Source organism: Heteronotia binoei, chromosome 9 (assembly GCF_032191835.1).
Source record: "Heteronotia binoei isolate CCM8104 ecotype False Entrance Well chromosome 9, APGP_CSIRO_Hbin_v1, whole genome shotgun sequence".
NCBI lineage: Eukaryota > Metazoa > Chordata > Lepidosauria > Squamata > Gekkonidae > Heteronotia > Heteronotia binoei.
In genome coordinates this window covers 21,035,481-21,057,604 of record NC_083231.1, presented here as the reverse complement: position 1 = coordinate 21,057,604, position 22,124 = coordinate 21,035,481, and the positions used below count along the sequence as shown (strand labels likewise).

At 44.5% G+C, this 22,124-nt stretch overlaps 1 protein-coding gene across 1 annotated transcript in view; it reads left to right on the top strand.

Annotated features, from left to right (window-relative positions):
* The first annotated feature begins 231 nt into the window (after positions 1 to 231).
* RELL1 (RELT like 1) overlaps positions 232 to 22,124 on the top strand; it is a 37,007-nt gene continuing 15,114 nt past the window's right edge. The window contains exon 1 of the mRNA XM_060246252.1: positions 232 to 472. Within this exon, the coding sequence (XP_060102235.1) occupies positions 379 to 472 (94 nt within the window). The 5' untranslated portion in view covers positions 232 to 378. The remainder of the gene's footprint in view (positions 473 to 22,124) is intronic.

Below are 22,124 nucleotides of genomic sequence, written 5' to 3'. Positions count from 1 at the left end.
GCTCACAGTATTCCAAATGAGACCGCACCATCGATTTATACAGGGGGCATTATGATACTGGCTGATTTGTTTTCAGTTCCCTTCGTTTTCAATTGGAGACGCAGAACTTCACCTTCTCATAATCAGACGCAGCAGCAGCAGCAGCAGCGCGTCACATCTCTGGAGGACTCCTCGCCTGAGTCTCCCCCGGCTTGCCCAAGAGCAGCCAGGCCAGCCGCCCTCAGCCTCCGTGGGTTGGCCGCCGGAGAGAGGCAGGCAGCGAGCGAGCGGCAGAGGCGGAGCTCTGGGTGGACCGCGCCCGGCCTGCGGCCGAGAGCTGAGCTGCCTGCCGCCCTGCCAGACGGTGTGGACCACGGCGGGCTTCTCTTCCCCGCAGCGATGCCTTCTCTGCCGCCAGCTGCCTCTCCCGCCCCTTCGCCTCTGCCGCCGGCGGCGGCCTCCGCCTGGGCCGGCAACCGCTTGGCGCAGCACGGTGGGTGTGGACGACGTTTCTTCGAAGGCTTCTGGAGGGCGGGAGTTTGCAAAGAAACTTGCAGATAGGGAAACCCTCGCCGGGCCCCAGCTCGCCCCTAGCCGGTGCATCTCCCAGGCTTGGCCCCTGCTGCCTGCGAGGCCTGCGTTTCCCCTCCAAGCCCCTGGGATTTCCTTTCCACCGCCCGCTTCCTGAGCTTGACTCTTAAAAAAAATATTTTGCATTTAGTTATTGGTTCTGCTGCTCCCGGGGCGTTTAACATGCCGGAATTAAATAATTGTTCTATGGAGGTGCATCAGGTAAACTCCCTCTAAGCTGCAAGAGTCTGGCGAGCAAAAATCCCACCTTGTGAGCTACTGGCATTAAAGTGGTGAGCTGCTTCGGATAAATTAGTTTGCTCTGGGGCCATTTTTCCTGAGCAAAGACAAAAATGTGTGAGCTGGAGGCTAAAAGATTGTGAGCTAGCTCACGCTTACTCAGAGGGAGCACTGCTTACGGGAGGGGGAAAAGTGGTGGGGAAAGACTCACCAGTCCACCTATCTACAGAGTGACTCCAGTCTAGCTAAGCTCTTTCCCATTTTGCAATGCAATCCTAAAGAATTGCACACTTCTAAACCCCCTGCACTGTTGGTTTCGTTTTCTAAACCTTATCAGCCCAGACAGCAACAGAGATTTGTTGCTGTTCTCTGTGTGTAAAGGGCAGCACTGGTTATTTGGGATTCCACTGTTGTGTGGTCCTATCCAGGACTTAATTTACATTCCAGGAATTATTTTTTGAAGATCATAAGTCTCGGAAATGTGTGAAGTGTGAAGTGGTACCTGAAAAAAAGGGTTCCTGGGCATGTGAAGACTAGCTTGCTCTGTCGCTGAAGAATGTGTTCTGGCACACTTAAGTGTTAAGGAACTGGATTTCCAGGTTGGCTGGCTGCGGTTTTGCCCCGTGTTTCTGCTTGTTTTTTAGAATTTGAACTTCCCTGGATCAGAATCTATACTTCTGGTATTTTTTATTATTAAAACAAGCCCCCCCCCCAACTGAAGTTTTGAGGTGTTTTCTCCACAGTTCCATAGATTTGCATTCTTGTACTTCTGTAGCAACCATTGTAATTACTTTTCTGTTGTGCAGTCTCTTTTGAGAAATTTTAATTAACGTTGCCTTGTCTAATGATTCTACATGAGTCTAAAGAATACAGAATTTCAGCATGGAAATAATTCTGTATATGAATTTGAGTGTGCAAATCATATGTGGACTGGTAGATGCTGTGATTCTCCATTATGTGTATTTTGTTGTCCCGTAGGCACAAGGAGGTCTCTTGCATGCATGAATTCTCTAATGTGTAAAGTGACTCTAAATGTTATCTTGATGTGCAACTCAATCCCATCATTTACAAAAACTTCCTTATTTAATTCTCTTCTTTTGAGGTACATATTCAAGATCACTAAAAACCAGGTTGTTTTAATATATTTTGCCTGTTCTTTTACATGCACCCATGTTCAAAATCAAAGTTGGTTAAAATAGTACAGTGTAATATATTTTATTTTTGTAAATTTCTCTTTGTGAGGGGGCCTGTTTCAAAAGATGCTCTGGTGTCAAACTTATTTGTTATGAGGGCTGGATCTCACATAAATGAGACCTTGTCAGGCTGGGCCATGTGTATCATAAAACATAATGCAGTGGAGATATAAACTTTATAGAGGACACAAACACAAAGGTTTTTTTTAAAATTTAAATAAAACATATTTAAGAGATTAGCACTCTTGCAATATTGTGTCTGTTCAACAGTCTCTGATAACTGACACCTTTCGCTCTGAATTTTTTCATCAAAATCTGGAGACAATATCTGTGCTGTAGGAATCTTGAATGTGCTGTTCAGGTGTTGATTAGGGACAGGCTGTTCAGGTGTTGATCAGGTATGCATCTGTAAGCTGCAAACCGACTTTTTTTTTTTTGACATTCATAACAGGAATCTCATGGTCAATGCTTTTAGCCTGAGACCAAGGGGAAAACATGAAATGGCTTGGCATTGCGAGCTTTTGTACATAAGTTGTTTCATGTGCTGGTCAAGAAAATGTGAAGGCACCATGACACAGACTGAGGGCTATTTGTCTACAAATCTACAGAGAAATAACTACAACTCCCATGAGGCACTGCAGAAATACAAAGACAGCAAGTATAGTGGTCAGTATCAGGTTGACTCAGCCTTCCATCCTTCCGAGGTCGGTAAAATGAGTACTCAGTTTACTGGGGGGAAAGTGTAGATGACTGGGGATGGCAATGGCAAACCACCCTGTAAAATGTCTGCTGTGAAAAAGTTGTGAAAGCAATGTCACCCCAGAGTCGAAAACGAATGGTGCTTGCACAGGGGACTACCTTTAACATTTTTACCAGCCTACTTTTATGGGAAGCCTCACCAAATAGAGAAAATAGAGGCTTTGCTCTGTAGCTCCTGTGTGACTGAGCAAGCCTGGCAAGACAAGCTGAGATGCAGAAGAGGGAGAAGATGATATTGGATTTATATCCCGCCCTATACTCTGAATCTTAGAGTCTCAGAGTGGTCACAGTCTCCTTTACCTCCCCCCCCCCCACAACAGACACCTTGTGAAGTATGTGGGGCTGAGAGAGCTCTCATAGAAGCTGCCCTTTAAGGGACAACTCCTACAAGAACTATGGCTGAGCAAAGGCCATTCCAACAGCTGCAAATGGACGAATGGGAAATCAAACCCAGTTCTCCCGGATAAGAGTCTGCACACTTAACAACTACACCAAACTGATTCTAGGAGAAGAAAGCAGTTGACAGTGGTGTGGTAATGTAGCTCATTCTTTGTGATAAAACAATTCCATTCTGTGCTTTTCAAAATCAGATGGAACACCATACCTCTCCCCCCATCCCCTCTTGATTATCTGTCCTGGATGGGAGACCAGGATCTTTTGCAGTGCTAGTAGTTCAGGATCCACTTACGGCTCTTCTGAGTACTATACCCCAAAGCGTCATTTGTCCCATGTTTGTCCCTGATGGAGGACTGTGATTGGCAGTTGCTTCCATCCTTGAAGTAGCTGCTGCTGAAGGAATGGAAACACTACTAGGCTTCATTGTAGGGATTGGGAGCAAACATGGCTCCTTTGGTTAATGGTAATTGTGAATGTAACTCTCCGGGAGCTGCACAGTGAGTACTTCTGATCTGGTAGCGTTGTTATTAAAGAAATAAAGCCTTTCGTCAAATGTTATGTAGTTTCACGCCCAATGTTTTGTAGTGATATTTCTCACATAAACTCATGCTAAAATGGGGTCCAGAGTATGCATTATCCCAATTTCAGTTTACTCCCAATAAAACCTATGCTGTTCCAGCCATGTGTTAAAAGTTTTTATTGCTGTATTGAGTGGAAAGAACTTTTGAACATTTCCTTATGCAGTAATACAGGGTACGCAGTTTGTTTTGCTTGAAACTAAAAGGAAATTCTCACAAAGCTTTCTGCAAAATTGATTTTGCAGAATGATGTCATTGGGTTCTTTCTGTTCTTTTGTATGGTAAAACCCACGAGATTTCCTGTGAATATCTTGTATGAATGTATACTGTGCAAGAACATTGAGGTGACAAGAGAGGAGGTCCTACAACTGATAGACGAATTAAAAACTAATAAGTCACCAGGTCCGGATGGCATACATCCAAAGTTGAACTTGTGGATCTTTTGACAAAAATATGTAATCTTTCATTAAAATCTGCCTCCGTTCCTGAGGACTGGAAGGTAGCAAATGTCACCCCCATCTTTAAAAAGGGTTCCAGAGGAGACCCGGGTAACTACAGGCCAGACAGTCTGACTTCAATACCAGGAAAGTTGGTAGAAACCATTATTAAGGACAGAATGAGTAGGCACATTGATGAACACGAGTTATTGAGGAAGTCTCAGCATGGGTTCTGTAAGGGAAGATCTTGCCTCACTAACCTGTTACATTTCTTTGAGGGGGTGAACAAACATGTGGACAAAGGAGACCCGATAGATATTGTTTACCTTGACTTCCAGAAAGCTTTTGATAAAGTTCCTCATCAAAGGCTCCTTAGTAAGCTCGAGAGTCATGGAGTAAAAGGACAGGTCCTCTTGTGGATCAAAAACTGGCTAATTAATAGGAAGCAGAGTGAGTATAAATGGGCAGTCTTTGCAGTGGAGGACGGTAAGCAGTGGAGTGCCACAGGGCTCAGTACTGTGTCCCATCCTCTTTAACTTGTTCATAAATGATTTGGAGTTGAGAGTAGGCAGTGAAGTGGCCAAGTTTGCAGATGACACTAAATTGTTCAGGGTGGTAAGAACCAGAGAGGATTGTGAGGAACTCCAAAGGGATCTGTTGAGGCTGGGTGAGTGGGCGTCAACGTGGCAGATGATGTTCAATGTGGCCAAGTGCAAAGTAATGTGCCAAGAATCCCAGCTACAAATACAAGTTGATGGGGTGTGAACTGGCAGAGACTGATCAAGAGAGAGATCTTGGGGTCGTGGTAGATAACTCACTGAAAATGTCAAGACAGTGTGCGATTGCAATAAAAAAGGCCAACGCCATGCTGGGAATTATTAGGAAGGGAATTGAAAATAAATCAGCCAGTATCATAATGCCCCTGTATAAATCGATGATGCGGTCTCATTTGGAATACTGTGTGTAATTCTGGTCACCGCACCTCAAAAAGGATATTATAGCATTGGAAAAAGTGCAGAAAAGGGCAACCAGAATGATTAAAGGTTTGGAACACTTTCCCTATGAAGAAAGGTTAAAACGCTTGAGGCTCTTTAGCTTGGAGAAACGTCGACTGCGGGGTGACATGATAGAGGTTTACAAGATTATGCATGGGATGGAGAAGGTAGAGAAAGAAGTACTTTTCTCCCTTTCTCACAATACAAGAACTTGTGGGCATTCAATAAAATTGCTGAGCAGTCGGGTTAGGACAGATAAAAGGAGGTACTTCTTCACCCAAAGGGTGATTAACATGTGGAATTCACTGCCACAGGAGGTGGTGGCGGCTACAAGCATAGCCACCTTCAAGAGAGGATTAGATAAAAATATGGAGCAGAGGTCCATCAGTGGCTATTAGCCACAGTGTGTGTGTGTGTGTGTGTGTGTGTGTGTATATAAATAAATTTTTTTGGCCACTGTGTGACACAGAGTGTTGGACTGGATGGGCCATTGGCCTGATCCAACATGGCTTCTCTTATGTTCTTAACATATTGAAAGGAAAAGCGTGCACACACGAAAAAACACATGTATTTTGAAGTTGTTATTAAAAAATACAATAATATCTTAGGAACCTGCTTTGAATTGTTTAGATCAGAAGTAAGTAGTTGAGCAATCCAGTGGGGCATACTTTTGGATAAGTATATGTGGGCTGAAGAAAACAGAAGGAACAGACCATGTATTTTTATCCTGTAGATTCTACTGTGATTTATGCGCATCTGGTCCTATATTGCAATCTCTGAGGGGTAAATCTGAAGAAAGCAAGATAATAAGCTTACAAGCCTCAAATAAGACTGAAACCATTGAAATGGTGTCAAACTTCCTTTACTGTGCTTATAAGAGAAGTCTGTTTAGAATGTTTAATTAACCACCTTTTTCTCCCTGCTTCCTTGATTTGATACTGCTATGCCAATAAAGGTTCTGTGGCTGTGATAAGTATATGTGGGATTGCAACTGAAGATCCAGTTCCCTGACAGTAAGTTCCAAAATCAGTGGGACAAGCAAGCATGATTAAAATTGTGCTGCATACTAGCAGTCCTGTCAACTATTTTCAGTTTGTGGAATAGGCCCCAAGTTCCATATGCCACATCCACAGTGAAGAGGAGTGCTTAGCTGTAATTGCAAAGACTTGGAATGATCTCAGAAGACAGGGTTGGAGCTGTTATTATTACTGGGTTTTTTTAAAGTTTACTCATCTCTCTTCAGAAGGCCTTTGGTGGCTGAGTTCCTAGTCATTTTGCCCTGCTGCGGCTGAGTGTGATTTTCATCATTTGATCCTTTCTCCCCGCCCCCTTTAAAAAAATGGTCTTGCTCTGTGAGAGTCCAATGGATGTGTGTGAAATATATGAAAATGAACTTGGTAGAACTAATAATAATTATGGTATGGCATTGTGTATAGTATAGCCAGAAGATCCAAAGATTGTTTGGCAGGCTTAAGTTCTAGCTCTTTTGGTGGCGAGTTAGACTTACTTTTTGGACTGAGAGTGCTGTGATTAACCTAAGGTCACCCAGGTGGCTTCATATGGAGTTGTGTGGTAGAACTTTTTTTGCGTGGGAAATCAGTTCATTTCAGTTGCGTGGGAAATCAGGCATGTGTCTCTGGAAATGCTGTACTATCTTTATGCTGTTTATTTTAAAAAATTAAATCTGCTTTCAGTGCCAAATGCATTGATATGGATTTGTAGAATACTTGCAGAATATTCTCAAAGGAGACAAATCCCAATAAATGTGTCTTGAAAAAAAAAATACAAATAGCTCTTAGACAGAAACTGTACAACCAACTTTAACAAACCATATATTGCCTTTTATTCATTTTTTTACATGTTTTTTCAGTTATAACTGTGATATACTTCAGAAATGGCAATTGTGCTTACAGGAGAAGATGCTTGGTTATATTATAGCAGTATAACTCCAGCTGGGATGTTGCTTTGAAATGTTTACACAGATGCATTTCATAGTTTTGAGGTTTCACTGAAATGTAAATATTGCGTGTCTTCAGAAATGGTCTGATTTCTGGATGCCACATTGCAGCAGGTATAATGTGAGAACTCGCTCCCAAGGAGGTTAGTTTCAAAAACCTTGCTAATGCTGTACTGTTTATTGTTTAAAATTAGTTTAAAAATCAGCCGCAGTTGTCGCTTGCCACCCACCCCACTGAAAGCCATGTAATGCTCAATAGTTAATGCTTTCTGCCTTCAAGAATGCCGTGGATTCTCATCAAAACCTGAAATGTTTTCCAGTAGTATTGTTGCACCCCTAGAGTATAAGGAAAGGAAAGGTCCCCTGTGCAAGCACCAGTCATTTCCGACTCTGGGGTGACGTTGCTTGGACAATGTTTTCATGGCAGACTTTTTACGGGGTGGTTTGCCATTGCCTTCCCCAGTCATCAACACTTTCCCCCCCAACAAGCTGGGTACTCATTTTACCGACCTCAGAAGGATGGAAGGCTGTCAACCTCAAGCCAGCTACCTGAAAACCCAGCTTCCGCCGGGGATCGAACTCAGGTTGTGAGCAGAGCTTAGGACTGCAGTACTGCAGCTTTAACACTCTGTTTTAACACCCCTAGAGTATAAACAGTTGCAGAAACTCAAACCCTTAGGCATGTGTTTAGCATTTATATGGTAAGTGATCAGATAACTTGGGATTCAAACCATGATTTTTTAAAAAGAGCTCCCTTGTATAGTATATGTACTCAGAATTCAAAGTTGTGTTGGTTTTCCATAACCAATTTCATGGCATTGGAGATGGGGAATGTCCATGAACTCTGGGAATGCATTGTCCCAAGAACGAGGAAAGGAGCAGCATATTCTTTAAGTGAAAACCTGAACTTCCTGAGACACTGTCTCAGTGTCTGGTTATCACCTTTAAAGCCCTGTTTGGCTGAGGACCTGTCTACCTTAGGGACCCGTCTCTCTCCGTACGTTCCCAGAGGGTACTTAGATCCGGAACGCAAAATCTATTATTGATCCCCGGGCCAAGGGAGGCTAGCTTGAAATCCACCAGAGAAAGAGCCTTCTCAGTCGCTGCCCCCTGTTGGTGGAACCAGCTGCCGGAGAAGGTCAGAGCCTTGCCGGACCTCGCCCAGTTCTGCAACGCCTGTAAGACTACACTTTTTCGGCTCACCTTCAATTGATCCTGAAATACTGATATGGTATTAGGAAGAATATCCAATAAGTATTGAACATCACTGGAACTGAAAGGCTATTGTGATATCAGCACCATATGTTTTAAATGGTTTTAATTAATGGCTGATCTGTTGAAATTGTTTAATGTAATTGTTGGCTGAATTGTTATTGTAATTTTTTGGTTGTGAGCCGTCCTGAGCCTGCCTCGGCGGGGAGGGCGGGATATAAATCTAATAAACTTAAACTAGAGTGCTTTTTAACTAAGGAGAACCCTTCAGGATTGAGAAATCTACCTCTTGTTCTGCGAAACCAGCTATGACTTTCAGGTCAGACTAGCATGAGACAGAGCTTGTGGAGATAGGAGATTTCTGTTTCCCCTGCTAGTGAGGGTTGATTTCAAGCACTCTTTGAGTGTGCAGTTGCAGCTTGATGCTTTCTTGGGCAGTTTGATGTGGAATCAGGAGCTGCGTCTGGGGGAAAGGTGCACAACATGTCGTCTGGAGGATGGCTTTCATGCGATCACTAAAACTGATGCTGCCCTCAGCCCACCAACTCTGCCTCCTTGGCCAGTTTGGTGGCTCAGTGGGGTATTGATGGCCTGTATGTCCCCAGCAGGTGCACCCAGAGAGTGGAGCAGCTCTGAGCAAGGGCTGGCTTGATTGCATAAGGGCAGCTGGGTGCTAACGAAGCAGCATCAAAAGAGACCAGACAAGATGACAGACAGTCTGGGACAATTTCTGAGGCAACCTGTCTAGTTCACAGGCTGCATTCTAGTCAAGATTAGTTCAGGACCATGTTATTGTTTGAGTTGTGTGCCCTTGCTATAGAGCAGGGGTGTCAAATATGCGGCCCGGGAGCCGAATCAGGCCCTCAGAGGGCTGCTATCAGGCCCTCGAGCAACTGGCTGTCATCTGCTTCCTTCTCCCTCTCTCTTGCTTCCTTCTGCATAACAGCTTGTTTTGCCAGGCTTGCTCAATCGCACAGGAGCTACAGAACAAAACCTCTATTTTCTCCATTGGCTGAGGCTCCTCCCTTGGGGAGGAAGGGGGGAGGGAGAGTTTGCTTTGCCAGGCTCTATCAGTCATACAGGAGATCTACTGAGCCAAGCCTCTCTTCCTTCTATTGGCTGAGGCTTTTCCCCTTTTGGACCCCTTGGGAAGGAAGGAAAGAGCCAGAGCTTCCTTTGCCCAGTTTCCTGGATCCTATGGAAGAGATACAAAGAAAGCACCCTTAAGACCAACAAGTGCTAATGTTTTAAGCATGGTTTATTTTAAGGTTTTTTTTTAAAAAAAATTGTGTTTGTTTGTGTCCTTTATAAAGTTTACATCTCTGCTACCTAATCTTAAATAGGTACACACACGGCCCGGCCCAACATGGCCTGGCCCAACAAGGTCTCATTTATGTAAGATCCGGCCCTCATAACAAATCAGTTCAACACCCCTGCTATAGAGCATTGAAGTCTGAATAGTTTTGGAATGAACAGAAATGGAGAGGAAGACAAATTTACTTGGGCGAAGGACAGAGAAATCGATGCAACTATGAAGCTGACTGTTTTGGTAGCTGCCATTCTCACGGGGATATATTTCAAGCTTTGTCAACTCTGGTATTTCCTGACCTCCAGTTCTCCTACTATGCTTCTGTTTGAAAAGATGTAATGGGAAAATGGTAGGCGCATTTTGAGGACTTCAACTTTGCCCTCCTCGCTACCTTCCCAGAATTCTCCTTGTTACAGTGGGCAATTGCTACAGAGGCCAGGTGGCGCACGATTGGAGGGAGGGAGAGAGAAAAGAAGAAGATGATATTGGATTTATATTCCGCCTGTAGTCTGAATCTCAGAGTGGTCACAATCTCCATTACCTTCCCCTCCCCACAACAGGCACCCTGTGAGGTAGGTGGGGCTGAGAGAGGTCTCGCAGCAGCTGCCCTTTCGAGGACAACTGCGAGAGCAATGGCTGACCCAAGGCCATTCCAGCAGCTGCAAGTGGAGGAGTGGGGAATCAAACCTGGTTCTCCCAGATAAGAGAGCTCTGGCTGACCCAAGGCCATTCCAGCAGATGCAAGTGGAGGAGTGGGGAATCAAACCCGGTTCTCCCAGATAAGAGTCCGCGCATTTAACCACTACACCAAACTGGCTCTCCAGGTGTTGGGAAAATCTTGGAGGGCATGGTAGAATGGGGCCTGCTGGTCAGAGCAGGACTGTTCTGCCACTGAGAGTTACTGTGATAATTTTATTTCCTGGTACTTAAGTATTTTGACTCGTTCTTTGGCAGTTTCAGTACTCACTTGGTGTTTTATTATTGTGACTCACTATGGGTTGTGTTGACAGAAAAGCTGGATTTAAATAAAGACACACAACGGTCTGATTTTTTCCCATTGATAGCGTGCTCTCAGGAGGGCTCCAACTGATCCTTTGTATTAACCGTTCCATTTTGCTTTGGCCTATCATGTTGTCATGACTAGAGCATTAATTTGTTTTTCTTCCATGTCGGGAGCTTTTTAAGTGGTACAGAAGGTAAAACAAAAGAGAACAATGTGCATTCCATTCTCTTTCCCCCTGGAGAAAAACTCCCTTTTTTAAAATGTGGAAATTGCTCTTCCCGAAAAGAATCTGATCTGTGCCTCCATAGACTTGCTGCTGCTAAAATGAGATCCTGGTTTTAATAATTGCTGTAGTTTAATTGCTTTTCACAAAGATTACTGTGTTTTTAGACTGCTGTCTTTTAGAATTGTTGCTATCATTTTCATTATGCTTTAATTGCACTTTATTTACATTGTGTTACTGCTGTTTTAGTTAATATTTTAGAGACTATTTTACAGTCACTGTGTATTATTGTGATCTGCCTTGGACTTTTTAAAATGGAAAAGCAAAGTAGAATTTTTTTAAAAAATGTTATTATTTAGGGTTTCTTTCTGTGTCATAAAGAGCCCCATGGCGCAGAGTGTTAAAGCTCTGCTCATGACCTGAGTTCGATCCCCGGTGGAAACTGGGTTTTCAGGCAGCCGGCTCGAGGTTGACTCAGCCTTCCATCCTTCCGAGGTCGGTCAAATGAGTACCCAGCTTGCTGGGGGGAAAGTGTAGATGACTGGGGAAGGCAATGGCAAACCACCCCGTAAAAAGTGCTTGCACAGGGGATCTTTTCTTTTCCTTTCCTTCTGTTTCATGCTGGAATTTCAGATCTGTGTGTCTTAAAGAAAACTCAGAGTGTGTGATTGTTTATTGATGTCTGTTTTAGTCTGTTAGCATTCATTCTGATTTCTCTCACTCTTTGGGTAATATGATAGGGAAGAAAGTTCTGTGGGGCCAGGTGAGCTGGAGCGACAAATGCAGACTCTTACATTTAACCACATTTTAATTAACTGAATTGGTATTGCTGCAGCACATTTGTAACTTGCTGCATGTTAATCGCAGGAATGAAAGGCTCTTTGTCTCTTTTGCTATCTTTATCATGAGGTAAAACTTTTTTTTTTTTAGTGAGGATTACCAAACATGCGAGAAGATTATAATACAAGTGTAGTTGCTTTGGAAGAAGAGTATCCCTTTACAAGTGGGTGAACTTTTCTGTGAATCTGTTGGTTCTGCTTGGGTTGTGACAAACACCTCCTTGGTTTGTCAGAGAAGTGTTCTCTAGACATGTCTCCATATGAATATGGTCTTCTTACTCCAGGATACATTTTAAAAAAATCTTGGGGATCCACTAGGGAAATTAGTTTCCCTCTCAGTTTCCCATATTTTTAAAAATGCATTTATATCTCTCTTCTCATTGTCAGGGACCCAGGCAGTTTACAAACCATTCTGTCCTTTTTCATTTTATCCTAACAACAACAACAACCCTTCTGAGGTTGAGAATATGCTGAGAGAGTGTGTGACTGGCCCAAAGTGGCCCAGCAAGCTTCCATGGCAGCTTGCAGGTTCAAACCTGGGTCCCCCATGTCCTAGTCAGACACTCTAACCCAGGGGCCCCCAGTGTGGTGCCTGTGTGCACCATGGCACCTGCCGACACCTCTTCTGGTACACGTGTTTTGAGGAAATAGAGTCAGCAGAACTTTTGCCCAGGAAAGCTTCTGATTTACTATTGGTAGGCAAATCAGATTTTTTTTTTAACCATTGCTTTGGCAGCAGCTGCCAGCGCAGCAAAAGGATACACACATGAAACTGCCTCATACTGAATCAGACCATTCATTGGTCCATCAGTATCGGTATTGTCTGCTCAGACCGGCAGCAGCTCTCCAGGGTCTCCAGTCTTTTACAACTACTACTGCCTGGTCCTTTTAACTGGAGATACCAGAGATTGAACCCTGGGAACTTCTGTGTGCAAAGCAGAGGCTCTTCCACTGAGCCACAGCCCCCCATCCCCGAATCTACACTGCGTTACTGAAGTTAAGCTGTGACAACCCTTTTGTTGTTGACTCTGCCTCCTGTGGCAGCCATTTTGTTGCTGTACCCCACTGTGCCTTGTCAGAATTCCAAATGTGCTCTTAGGCTCAAAAAAATTTGGGGACCTCTGCTCTAATGGCTTTTAATTGTAGGTGGCTGGCCTGGATTTTAACATTCATTTGAACCTGAGCAGTACCCTCTGCCCCCCCCCCCCAAAAAAGTACCACTGATTCCTCTGAATCCTTCCCAGGACTCAAGAATGGCTGTTCAGACATCAGTGTATCTTTGACTGTGTGACGAACTGTTATTGCAAGGCTTCAAGGGGCTGAAGGAAAATGTCAAGCCCCAGAATAGAACTGCAGATCAGAAATGAGGAAGGGGAAAGGCTGCAGATCACAAGGGTGGAATCAGCAGATCTGAGTGAAAGGGCTGCACCAATCAGGTTACCTAAACATGAGGCAATAGAAGAAACTGCATGAGGGATCAGATCAGAGGGAGTCACAGGTTGTAAAGGGGCCTGTGTCTGAATTACCAATCCTGAGATTCAGCAGAGAATTCAACACCAATGAAGGAGAACTGGCTAGCAAGGGAGGGGAAATGGGGCAGGTTGTCATGTATTGGATGGGAACTTGGGCATTTTTCTAGAGATGGGTGGTTTCAGAGAGGGCAAACACAATCAGCTTGGGTGGAAAACCTTCCCTCTGTTAGGAGGCAGTTAGAGGGGACATAGAAAGAAAAAAAATATTTTCTTTCTGGTCTTTTTGTGTAGAAAAAGCCAAGCAGGAAATCATTTGCATATTAAGCCACATCTCCTGATGTCACCATTGTTTCCCACAGAGCTTGTTTGTAGAAAAGGGAACTCATTTGCACATTAGGCCACACCTCCTGAAGCCAAGCCAGCCGGAACTAAAAATATGGAGCAGAAGTCCATCAGTGGCTATTGGCCACAGCATATTATTGGAACTGTCTGGGGCAGTGATGCTCCGTATTCTTGGTGCTGGGGGGGGGCAGGGGGACAAAGTGGAAGGGCTTCTAGCCCCACTTGTGAACCTCCTTTTTTTTGGCCATTGTGTGACACAGAGTGTTGGACTGGATGGGCCATTGGCCTGATCCAACATGGCTTCTCTTATGTTCTTAACTGTGTTCCTGCTCAACCCCCCCCCCCTTGCTTGGTATAAAAATTATGTGCATAGTTTTGGCGTGAAGACAATGGGTGTGTTGATAGCAATAGGGAAGAGCCTTTTGTGGCCAAAGGCACTCTGATGAAATTACTTTCATATGTTGGGGGTTTGCACTTTTTAAAATTGTTTTCTTTGTGAAAGAGAATTCAGACACACAGTTTCCTTATCAGCAGTTTGAATTGGTAGGGGCTGGGGGGAAGTTCCACTGTTTTTTCTGCTAAACACACCAAGATTATTTTGGGGGGAATTGCTTTTGAAATCTCTTATGGCTTGATGGGCTGGATATAGGCCACTGACCATACCGGGTCCAACTTTACTTTCAGCAGACTATGTAACAAGCCATGTTTATTTATTTTTTGAAATACTTACATGCAGGCCTTGGATTCAGCGGGAGCTCACAGGAGCACAGCTCCTGTACCTTTCTGAGAGTTTCACCTCCTCCTTCCCACCTTGTCCATTGAATAGTAGGTGCAGCTGCATAACAATCCCTGGATGAGCTCCACCACCTTTTTTTCTACAAAATGACCCCTGCTTACATATCTGCTTTTCTCCTGAGCCTCTCAGGACCTAAGCCCAGGTTCTGAGCCGGTTTGGTGTAGTGGTTAAGTGTGCAGACTCTTATCTGGGAGAACCGGGTTTGACTCACCACTCCTCCACTTACAGCTGCTGGAATGGCCTTGGGTTAGCCATAGCTATCGCAGGAGTTGTCCTTGAAAGGGCAGCTGCTGTGAAAGCCCTCTCAGCCCTACCCATCTCACAGGGTGCCTGTTGTTGGGGGAGAAGATATAGGAGATTGTAAGCCACTTTGAGTCTCTGATTCAGAGAGAAGGGCAGGGTATAAATCTGCGATCGTCTTCTTTCTGTCTTCTCTCAGCATGTGGGTGGTGTTAATATGGAGTTATGGTGAATCATTGGATACCATTAATGGTAGTAACATGCTCGCCCTGATTCTCTGAACAATGATAAGTTCTAGGGCAGGGGTGACCAAACTGGCTCAGGAGACACAGTCAAGTTGATGATGACATTCTCTGCTCAAGATGCAGACCAGAACCTGTATGTGATAGCCCTTCAAGGCAGGTATTTGTGTGGCTGCTGGAAGTTGAGTAGTTGTATTTACTAAGCTTGGTGTTAAGGCAAAAAGAGATGCCCAATGATACAAATAGTGGCCAGTGATTTATATGGTACATGTGTGTTTCCTTCTACTGGTGCAAAAAACAATCCCCTAACCCTATGCTGATTTTATGGGGACTGTTATTCCCAGCTTTTTTAAAACTCTCCTTTTAGCATGGTTGTGTTGTAAAATGCATACATATAGATTTTATCTTTCTATGCAAAGGAAGTGTTAAGAGTTTTAATAAAGACGTGTGTGTAATATTTGTTCATATGATGCAGCTCTCAAACATCTGACGTTTATTCTGTGTGACTCCTATATTAAGCAAGTTTGGCTACCCCTGTTCTAGGGTCCTGAAAAGAAAGAAGGAAAGAAAGCTTGTGCTTGGAAAGAAAGTATTCTGGAATATTATGATCTCTCTGTAGTATTTACTTTATATGGAGGCACAAAGACACTCTTACACATCAGCTATCCCACATCAGACGGCAAGGAAAAAACTTACATCCTAGGTGTTTCAGCTTGTGTTCTCCACATCTTTCATTCTGTCATGATTTCCTTTCTCCAAACAATTAGATATGGCACACTGATATCCTACATATCTCATTTCAAGATTTTCTTCTCTTATATGAATCTGCCCATTCACACTGATAATCTTAGAAAGACCTCCTTCAGATATCCCCACCATTGGAAGCTAGACAGGTGGTGAGCCGAGAAAGTGTCTTCTCTGTTGTGGTGCTGAGACTTTGAAACTCCCTCCCCAGGGACATTCACCCAGGGGTGGAATTCTAGCAGGAGCTTCTTTGCATATTAGGCCACACACCCCTGATGTAGCCAATCCTCCAAGAGCTTACAAAAAAGAGACTTGTAAGCTCTTGGAGGATTGGCTACGTCAGGAGTGTGTGGCCTAATATGCAAAGGAGCTCCTGCTAAAATTCCACTCCTGCATTCACCTGACTTCCTCTATTGTGTTCCACTAGTGGGTGAAGACTTCTTAAAATTTTTGTTAGCGTTACCCAAGAACTGTTATTGACCTTCCACCCTGGATGTGTTATGGCTGCTTACGTTTCTGTTGAATTGTTTGTTTCATACATACTTTATTTTAAATGCTCTAATGTTAACAGGTTTGATGTTCTCTTGGGTGGAACAGTTGCATAGAAACGTTTTAAATAAATAAAAAACCCACCTACCCTGCTCAGCTATGAGAGGAGCATCTCTTTCAGCTCTTGTAGGTTTTGAAACCACAGCAATAAGATACGCGAGGGCCAAACTGCACATTACATTTTATAGAGTTAGAAACTGGTTCTCCAGATGCAACTTGCTTCCCCTGCATGCACACAGCAGCTGTTAGGAATGGCATTTTAAAGGTCTGCAGGGACCAATATTCCCTCTAAGCCGTGGAGTCTTGTGGGCAAAAATTCTACTTTGTTAGCTATTAGCATTAAGTTGTGAGCTGCGGTATACATTAGTTTGCTCTGAGGCCATTTTTTTTCCTGATCTAAAACAAAAAATTGTGAGCTGGAGGCTAAAAACAGCTTAGAGGGAACACTGGCAGGGATCTGGTTTGGCTTGGGACTGTGGTGGGGGGAAGGTGGGTGGGGCTCCCACCTCTCCCCCATGCCATTTCCCTGGACCAAAATGGCTGAAGGGTGGAATTATTTTGCCCCATTGTGGAGGTCCACATGCAGTAATCAGTGTGCCTTCAGCTCTTCAATGGGGCAGATAATCCTCCTTGCAGCGTCTTTAGCTCAGGAAAATGATGTGTGTGTGGGGGGGAGACAGGAGTCCCTCCTCCCTCATGCCATTATCCTGAGCTGAAATGGGCCCCTGTGGGCCTTTAAAATACTGTTCCCTTCATTGCTGTGGCGTCTGCTGGGAAAGCCAGTGTCCAAGGACCCAGCTTGGCAGAGCTTTCCTTGTAGAAAAAAGCCCAGCAGGAACTCATTTGCATATCAGGCCACACCCCCTGGTGCCAAGCCAGCTGGAACTGCGTTCCTATATGTTCCTGCTAAAAAAAAAGCCCTGCAGCTTGTTACAAAATGTAACGTGTTGGTTGTCGCTGAGGGGGAAAACCATCAAGAAGCATTAGCAAGAGGCTGAATGTGTTAAAACATAAACATTCACAAATACTCAGCCCCCCCCCCCCCCCGCAGCTTGCTTAACAAATTTTCTTGTTCATTTTTTGCTCCTACTTGCCCCGGTTCCCATCAGAGTTTGCTGATTTAATCTAAATTAATCTCCAGTTTTTTTAAATAGGCTGCTATGTTTTCCTTTTGCTTTTGCCCTTTTAAGGGACTTGGCCATTTCATTTGGCAGTGCAAAGAAGTTTAACTACTGGCTTTGATATTCTTATGTGGAGATGATAGTTTTTTCTTCTTACTGGGAAAGTTTAGATGCAACCTGAAACAAGCCCTGCCTCCGCTGTCACCTTAGGGTTGCCTGACGCCCTGGTTAAAGGTGGGTATCCCCCACCACCCGGACCTGCCCCCAGCTGGTCAGTGGAGGGGCTCACCTGGAGAAAGAGAAAGTCCCAGGCTGTGTTGCCAGTGTTGCAGAGGAAGTGACATCATGCCAGTGACTTCCAGGTGATGCTTTGATATTTGGGCAAAAAACTCTGTGGTGGAAGCTGATTTTACCATAGAGTTTTTGTCCAAATATCAGAGCACCACTCAGAAGTAACTGGCACGATGATGTCACTTCCTGTGATGCCAGCAATGTAACCTGGATCTTTCTCTTTCTCCTGGTATCTCCCCGCCCCCAGTCAAGTTGATGATGCCATTCTCTGCTTAAGATGCAAACCAGAACCTGTATGTGATAGATTGTGAATAAGTAGTAATAGTAGAAGTAGTAGTAACAACAGCCACCTTGATATTATGGTATGAGGCATCTCTCGCCTCCTGTTTTGCAATAATCCTGACAAATATGTCACAGTTTTATGTACAGGGCATACTGGGAAATTAATATGGAACATGAACATACTAGGATGATGGGTCCCAGTGGTGTGAGATGCATGTGTTAGCTCACCCACCCCCCCGCAGGTGTTAGCTCAGAGCTGGCTGGCAGCGTTGGCGATGGGTAGTTGGCTCACCTGTTACGCCAGTAAAGGTTCTGTGACTGTGGCTCACCTCTTGCCTCTTCTGCTCCACTGAGAACTGGAGGTGGCAGAGGGAGAACTGATGCCCACTGAGCTGAGTGCCCTGTACAGGGCTAGTATTCCTACTGTCGCTCCTGTCTGCCAGCAGCCCTTCAAGGCAGTGGCTCACCATGAAATTTCCTAGTGACTTTAAATGGTCAGTTCACCCTTTATTATATGGAGCAGTTCTAAATAAAGGGTCTTAATAGTTTTGAACAAAGGAATTGGGGCTTCTGTTTGTGACTGGAATCTTGTAGCTTTTGGGGGGAAACTGCTCTCTTTTTCCTCCTCCTGCAAGCACCAGTCATTTCCAACTCTGGGGTGACGTCGCATCACAACGTTTTCGCGACAGACTTTTTTACAGGGTGGTTTACCATTGCCTTCCCCAGTCATCTGCACTTTCCTCCAGCAAGCTGGGTTCTCATTTTATCGACCTTGGAAGGATGGAAGGCTGAGTCAACCTTGAGCGGGCTACCTCGTTCCTTACCTTGTACTGAAAGGGGATTTTTTTTTCATTTCCACAGCAAAGTAATATACTTTTAAGTGCCTTTTCCATTGGCTGAGGAAAATGATCTCATCCATTCCCAGCACGGCAAAAGCTTCCCAATAGCCAATATTGTTTATGCTTGATTTTCAGCAGGTTTGGATATCTGGGGTACAAAGACTAAATAAATATAAATCGAAATGCCTGTTCCTGCCCTACCTCATCGGCAGATATCAGGTGACTCAGAAAAACCAAACACCTTTAATGGCTTGGGTTTTCATGAAATGAAATGTGTTGGTGAAGGACACACACTGTATGTTTGTGCAAGCTCTGTAGAAGCTTAGTTATAAACTTGTGGAATCAAACAGTTCTGTATCCCAGGACTGGGATTCAGTAAGGGCAGTAATGATAAAATGTAATTGATTATTGAAGCAAGGGTGGGTTTTTTTTATGCCAATGGTAAAAGACAAAAATAAATGGGGATTGCATTGATCAAGAAAATCGGATGGAAATACCTGGGCTTCCAAAACAGGGCAGAACAGTAAATAATATCCAAGTTACATAAAACTGTTTTTTTTCCCCTTGGAGAAGTTCCATTTTTCCACGTGTTCATTCAGCTGTGATCTTGAGGAATATAAAATGTGTGTCTTTTTGAGGGCTCGTTGCTTGTTCTAAACCCCATTAAGTACAAGTGCGTATCAGAATGACACGTTCAAAACATCCGTGAAAATGCAAAGCCCATTTGTTTGAACCCTTGCTGACCTCCTTGAACATCTTCCTAGAAATGAATGTTAGCTGGGATTTAATTTAAGTAATGTAAGGTAGAAAAATGTTCAAAAGAACATTCCCAAGAAAATGTTCCAATGCTGCATTTTTTTTTTGCCCATCATGGAAATTTACTCCCTCCCTCGTGGTGTTCTTACATTCTCCAGGGTGGGTTTGCTGCAAAGCCTTTGAGGTTCCAGGGCCGTGATGGAAAGCACATGGTGGCCGATTCCCCACTAGCCTTATGCCGCTCTCACGCTCCTCTTCTCCGCGGGGCTCCGGTCGGATTTCACACTATCTGCCCCGGGGCTTCAACTCGCTCTGCCTCTTTCGCACAGCAAACAAGATCCTCTGAAAACCGGCTTCTGTTTGCTGTGCTAAAAAGGTGAAGCTAGTTCGCAGCCCCTGGGGCAGATAGTGTGAAATCCGACCGAAGCCTTGCAGAAAAGAGGAGCGTGAGAACAGCACAAGGCTAGCGGGGAATCGGTCAAAGTAGCAATAATGCTGAAGCTAAGCCAGTCTAGTAGATCTGAGTGGACGCTTATGGCCTGGTTTCCATGATGGAAAAAAGGCATTCAGTTAAAAGGAGAATCAATTAAAAATTCTTGAGTTAATTGTCCTAATGTTACTGTTACTTGTCACTAGTTCCCCCACCACCACCTGCCTTTGGTGATAATATACTAGAATCTATCAGGATGTTTTTTAATCTGGGAGGAAATGGTACTCGCAGGCTGTCATCTGTTTGTCGAACAGCTTCCTCTTTATAATCGGCTCATGTTCACTTGTAGCTTCCTTAACGTGGTAGCTTAGGAAAATGAAATGTTGCTACAACTGCTAATAAAGAAGTAAGAAGCCTTGTTCCTGCACTGGCGACGGCCCTTCCCCCTGCTGGAGGGAGCTAATTTTAGTCCTTTGAAAACAGCTGTGTGGAGGGGGCCTCTGAGTTTTACTGCAGGAAAACCAGGCTGGCTTTCGTGGTTGGCAAGGGGCCATATTAGAAGAGAGGCCATTGCTAAGGGTGATTTTCTTTTGTTTGCTTGGGAAATGTATAAAAGAGTTGCAGCGCTGTACAATAGCCTTATCTTGGCAGAGTTAATGACTGTAAACTGTTTCCTTGTAACGCATTCAGCTGCTGTGTCAGATGTGTTTGCACAGTGTAGCTGTCATAATTACTACTGTCTCTAGCATAGCTTCCATTGTGGGAACAGTCACAGTCGCCATCAGGTAACCATTGCCTCCTTTGTGGTACAGTCACCATTGCTTCCCAGTTTGGTGTAGTGGTTAAGTATGAGGTTAAGACCCAGTTTGGTGTAGTGGTTAAGTACGCAGACTCTTATATGGGAGAACTGGGTTTGAGCCCCCACTCCTCAACTTGCACCTGCTGGAATGGCCTTGGGTCAGCCATAGCTCTGGCAGAGGTTGTCCTTGAAAGGGCAGCTGCTGTGAGAGCCCTCTCAGCCCCACCCACCTCACAGGGTGTCTGTTGTGGGGGGAGAAGATATAGAAGATTGTAAGCCGCTCTGAGTCTCTGATTCAGAGAGGAGGTCGGGGTATAAATCTGCAATTCTTCTTCTTCTTCCCATCTGTACAGCAGTTTCTTCTTAAACTAATCAGGGGTGGCCAACAATAGCACTCCAGATGTTTTTTGTCTACAACTCCCATCAACCCCAGCCGGTATCGCCAATGGCTGGGGCTGATGAGAGTTGTAGGCAAAAAACATCTGGAGAGCTACCGTTGGCCACCCCTGTAATATTTAATTCATTTATAACCAGGGATCGTTTTGTAGAAAAATAGGCGGTGGAGCTCATTAGCATAACTCATTAGCATATGCCGCCCTGCACCAGCCAAAAGCAACCTAACTAAAGAAAGGAGAGCCCCGGGCGAGTGAGGCCTGCTTGGGCTGGCTAGAGATCTAGCCAGTCCAAGCAGGTCTCGCTCACCTGGGGCTCTCCCTGGCCACCCCCCCACAGTCAAAAGTCCAGCAAGTCACCTGCCGCCCAAAATCAAATAAGTGGCAAAAGGGTGGCGTGGGCTTCTCCAAGGGTTAATGAAGGCTACTGACTGCCTGTTCTCGTAATCCAGGGATTGTTATGCAGCTGCACGTACTATTCAATGGACAAGGTAGGTGGAGAGGAAGTGGAGGCATCGGAAAGGTTCAGGAGCTGCACTCCTGTGAACTCCTGCTGAATTCAAGGCCTGTTTATAACCTTCCTTTCTCCCCAGTGGCCACTCAGAGTGATATATATAATTATCCCTTCCTCCATTTTGCCCTCACAACAACCCTGTGAGGCTGGATAGGTTGAGAGAGTGTCACTGGCCCAAGGTCATCCAGCGAGCTTCCATGGCAGATATTCTCAAGAGAAGGAACTGGATCATGGGCACTGGCCATGTGGTTCCTACCAGATTTGTATACAAAACAGTTGGCAGTGAAGTACAATGAATCAGTTCTGAATCTCTGAAGTATTAGGGAAATTCTTTTATGCAACAAGGAAGGCTTAAATTTTATTTTGTGATTTAGGAGAGTTCACAGTAGCACTCCAGTTTTTTAAAAAGCCCCAGGGAATATTTTGAATTAAACAAGACAATACTGATGTTGCCCAATAACCCACAGAAACTCAGACATAGCCGAATGGCAACATGCCAATATGGGGCTTTGTCAGATCCCTGCTGTCATTTTCCTGATGTCTTGGCTTGAATGGGCTGCTGAGTCTCTGCTATGCTAAGCACAAGGCTCTCTTAACTGTTTATACTGCCAGTTAAAGAGCCTTT